This window comes from Colossoma macropomum, unplaced genomic scaffold (genome assembly GCF_904425465.1).
Source record: "Colossoma macropomum unplaced genomic scaffold, Colossoma_macropomum, whole genome shotgun sequence".
In the NCBI taxonomy this organism is placed as follows: domain Eukaryota; kingdom Metazoa; phylum Chordata; class Actinopteri; order Characiformes; family Serrasalmidae; genus Colossoma; species Colossoma macropomum.
The window spans coordinates 20,004,621-20,009,554 of record NW_023494805.1 but is presented as its reverse complement, the minus strand read 5'-3'; the positions used below and the strand labels follow the sequence as shown (position 1 = coordinate 20,009,554).

General features: G+C 41.2%; 1 protein-coding gene across 1 annotated transcript; it reads right to left on the bottom strand.

The window, feature by feature from the left end:
- Nucleotides 1–2,217: 2,217 nt before the first annotated feature.
- Nucleotides 2,218–4,622, bottom strand: klf17 (Kruppel-like factor 17). Its single transcript, XM_036597766.1, has 3 exons — nucleotides 4,417–4,622; nucleotides 3,137–3,959; nucleotides 2,218–2,591 (listed from the first exon to the last, which is right to left on the bottom strand). The coding sequence occupies exons 1-3, from the start codon at nucleotides 4,501–4,503 to the stop codon at nucleotides 2,416–2,418; spliced, it is 1,086 nt and encodes a 361-aa protein (XP_036453659.1). The 5' UTR covers nucleotides 4,504–4,622; the 3' UTR covers nucleotides 2,218–2,415.
- Nucleotides 4,623–4,934: the final 312 nt, after the last annotated feature.

Genomic DNA, 4,934 nt, shown 5'->3' with positions numbered 1-4,934 from the left:
ATAAATGTCACACGCAGAATGCCTCATATTTGAAATGTTGTAATCAAATCTCAAAACAGATCACTTATCAAGAATGACTGTAAATACATAATTATTGTATTTTATTTAGCATTGACCTGGTCAACTTTCTGTTAAATAAAATATCTATAAAATATCTCAAAACATCTGGTGTCTGGCTTACAGTGTTTAAATCTACATTGTATGAGTTAAACTTGAATAAAATAAAAGCATTATTAATGTAACAGCTGATTCCAACATTTGAACAGTAGTGTATATTTTCACACACTATTAAAATGACCACAAGAACATTTGTTCTGTGATTGCTGTTAAAGCCATATTCATTTTGAATCATTATCATTGTATAATTATCATTATAAATGTTTTGCAATACAGTAGCATAGTGTTGACATAAAAACTACATTTCTTCTCTGCTGACCACAACTGCACTGCTGTTATGCTTTTTGTTTATCTGATATGCACTATAATCTGAAATGTACAGTCCGGTGTCTGATGCTCTGAGGAGCATTACATACTATTGTACTCTTGCTATATTTTGAATGTTTACTTTAGAAGCTACTTATTACTTGTGTAATGCTTACAATATTTGAACCTGCCAAATATTGTACACATTTTCCATACAATTTTATTGAACCATTTAACCATTTTACTCTTCATTAGGCACACACTCTGGTGTTTCCTCCTTAGTACAAAAACAAGTGCGTTGTTGTCTGTACTCTTCAATTAAACTGAACAGAAATGAATTGAATAGAGATTAACTGAACTGAGTTTGAGCCTTCCGCCCAATGACAGCTGGGATAGGCTCCAGCACCCCACCGCGACCCAGAAGGATAAGTGGTTTAGATGATGTATGTATGTATGTATGAACTGAGTTTAATTCAAGAGAGCTGAAGTGAACTAAGCTGAAAAGTGAACTCCACTGAATTAACCTGCCCCACTTTAAGCTGCCAGCAGAGGGCGACATTAGAGAAGCAGTCAATGATCTCAAAAACAACTGAATAAGGATAGAAAGAACTGAGCTGAATGGAATTGAGCTAAACTAAACAGTAAAGAACCTGATCCCCTTTAAACTGCCAGCAGAGGGCGACATTAGAAAAGCAATCATTGCTCTCGAAAACTGAACTGGATTCCTACAAGCGTCCCGACAGAAATACCAGAGTAAAAAGGCAGAGAGAGCACCGCCTTCACCACCAGCGGTCTTACAGTAAGCTTAAATGTCTGGGCACATCATTAAAGAACTACACTAAATCCTTTTGGCACTTCATTTGCTAGAAGGGAACTTGGTTTTGCTCGTGTTTTATGTTTCTATGCCTGTCTGGCTTTAACATCTTGTTCCCTATGACATTATTTCAAACGATTATGTCTTTCTTTTAATTACTTTCTCTCTCATTACAATTTAACCACTTAAAGTCTCAGGCTTATTACATCCTCACTTCATGGAATACAATGCAAACTGGCTGAGTTATTCCTGTTTGTAATAAAAGCTTGTACCTTTCTTTATTGAAAAAGCTCATCTAGCTTGTCTTCCCAAAGATGTAATTACTTCAGTTTAGTGACTAATCAAAACAAATTTTTTTTGCTTTCTATGTATTTTTTGTTTTATTCTCTTTTTAGTTGATGGTATACCCGTTTGTACCTCATGTACTGTTTGTCCTCTATGTTAATATTTCTCCTTCTGATCTTATGTGTTTTTTTGTTAATGTCTTTGAACAGAAGAAGGGTTCTTATATATATAAAATATATTATTATTATTATTATTGTTACTATTACTGTTATTATTATTATTATTATTATTATTATCATTATCATTGAAGTGTGTAATAAAGTTCAGGTCCTGGCCATTTGACAGTTTAAACTCAATTCAGAGAAGAGAAATAATCAGTCTGTTTACAAAATTCATGTGAACAAGTTTCTATATTTAAAGCTAGTAAGTCATATTTTATGTACATATAATACAACACATTCAAGTATGCAGTTTACAAAACAGGTAGCATATGAGCTTTCCACTTAAGGATAAAGGATTGGCACAAGCAGGGCACTTCAGAATCCGCTTCAGTACCTGATAGAAAAGTCCTGGAGCCCCACTCTGAATTACTGATATGTCTCAAACAACTCAATGTACAAAGAGAAGCATCCTATAAAAACCCAGTGAAGCATTCCTTGCCTTGACATAAATGTATGAACTCTAGATAACAAAAAAAAAACATTATGTACAAAAATACGGGTCCTGCCCTGTTTATCTCCAAAGGTCATCTCACACTAAATAACTTATTGTCTCAAGAAATCTCTCTCTCCTTCTTAAATACTGCTATAATTTAAAGTCCACATCATAGTTGTATGTACAGCTGCCATCCCAGAGCCTTGACTATAAGAAACTACAGTCCTTTACACGCTCCTTTACATGTGCCTCTTCATGTGCAGGGCCAGGTGATCCGAGCGGGAGAAGGCTCTCTCACACAGGTGGCACTGAAAGGGCCTGTGGCCAGTGTGTTTCCTGTAGTGACGGGTCAGCTCGTCTGATCTGGCGAACTTCCAGCCACAGCCCTCCCAGTTACAGTGGTAGGGTTTCTCTCCTGTGGACAAGTCAAGAAAAAAAGAGTATGAGCCAATGAGGAAAACAAGGATTTTTACTTACTTTTATTATTTTAAATGTGTATGTTTGCTTAAAGTTTAAGACCAAGAATCAGAATAATGCTGGCAAAACTGCACCCCAGAAAGGCCAAAAAGTTTATATTTAATTCAAATTAAATCACATTTTCCATACAATTTAGTCATTTATTTAAATGTAAACATTTAGACATAAACTTTCTCTGGCATCTAATTATTAAAAAAGGACTACTTTTTTTCTTGTACAATAATAAGTAGGTTTGGTCTAGCGGGAGCCAATAAGTGTAAATTAACTGACACAAAAAGATTTGTTGTGTCTCATTTACATTCAAGTTTTTTTAAGTTAAATTTTAAATCCTTGTCTAATATTGACATTTTTTAGTTTACAGAAGATTATATATTACAAATTTTAATTTCATGTTGACTTAATTTCTATGAGGGTCATATTTTTATTTTATGTCTTATTCCAATTACAGTGAAAGTGAAACTCGGTAAATGGAAGTCTCCTTACCGGTGTGAGTGCGCATGTGCGCTTTCAGGTGGGAGCTCTTGGTGTAGGTCTTCCCGCAGCCCGTGAACTCGCAGCTGTGCGTAGCCGCGCGCTTCCGCGCCCACGTGCGCCTCCCGCGCCTGGGCCTGCTCTGCTCCTCCGCGCGCAAGAGGTCCAGCAGCGGCGAAGAGGGCGGGGTCAGCACCGTCACGCCTGGATGCTGCGGCTGCTGTGGCTGTTGCTGCTGACCGTATGCGGCGTACTGTCCGTGATAGTGCTGCGCGTAATGAGGCGCGTATGGCTGCGCGTTAACGTACTGATGATGATGCTGATGCTGCACGTCCCGGGACAGCTGGGGCACGTGTTGGACGAAGGCGTGCGCGTGCTGCTCGTGCGCATGCGCGATCCCGACCCCCATCCCGTGCGCTTTGGGTCCGTAAAAGTGTCCCGAGTAGTCGGCGGTCATCATGCACGGCCGCTCGCTACGCTCCGTTTTCAGACCGTAGGCCAAAGCGGGATGCGCGTGCGTGGGCGTGTGCGCGTGCACGTGATGGTTGCCGAGGTCCGTGTAGTCTGTAGCTCCGTAGCTCGCGTCCGGCTGGAGGAGCTCGGCTACCAGCGGGCCGTGTGCGTCGTGCGCGTGGCCGCAGCTGTCCGGAGACTCTGGCAGGGTGTAGGAGGCGGGAGCGGGCGGGGCAGGAGCCTCGCTGGACAGAGAGTTGGACAGAATGAACTCCAGATCCAGAAACTTGGCGAGCTCGTCCTCGTCCTTGGACTCGACGATGCTGAACTCGAGCTCGATGAGCGGCTTTGGCGATTCCTCAGATTGAGCGGGTGACCAGTCCTGCACGAGAGAAATGGAGACGAGTGAGCACGGACACTTTAAAAGCGCTCTAACTTAATGAAACACAACGGCTAAAGAAGCTTTAACATCATTAAAACAGCAGACTGGCGCTGCTTTAACTCTGCTGTGAGCTGCTTTAACGTCTTTTGCTAATAGTTCAATAGTTTTAGAACAACAGTTTCTGCATAAACTTCTATAAAAACAGGCCAAAGACGCCTTAACTTGCTTAAAACCACTGATTAAAAATGTTTTAATCTAAATTCGTAAAAAACGGCTGTTAATGCTTTAGCTCCTTAAAAATAAGATCCTTTAACTTAATAAGCAGCTGTTTAGCAGCGTTTGAAAAGTGTATTAATCGTTTAAACTCAGCTAACAGCAGCCATGCTGTAGTGGCTTTTCTCAGTTAAAAGTCTTCCATTCTGAAACACCTCAGACTTTCAAAAGAAGTTGTACTTACTCGCACTATTTCAGCATGCTTCTCCTCCAGAGTCTGGCAGTCTGCGAAGGTGCTGATGGACGGCAGCAGCGCATCCGCTAAAGCCATGATACAAAGCTCGAGGAAACGCTCGCGAAAACGTTTTCAGAAAAAAAAACGTCCACGAACACGTTCACGCTGTGTTTACTGTGTCATGCGGTCCGAGAGAGCGGGAGCGGACACTGAAGGCTTCGTCTGACCGCCTCCTGTTTTGGCTGCGCATTATAAGGCGGGTTTGAATGACGCGTGGGCGTGGCTTCATGGCGATAGGGTTCGGGATCGTTTGATTGGCGCGTGGGCGTGGTCTCGTGGCAGAGGATGTTTTCACCTGGCAGAGGGGAAGGTGTTGTAGTTTCACTGTAGTACTCACCCCTGACAATGTTTACACTTAACCTGTCACAAACCAGGTATTATATTAGTCTTAGGTACTTTATTTATTTGTTTACAGCAGTTGTTTTATCTCGAATGAGGCCTATTTAATATTAAATGGCTTGACTGTA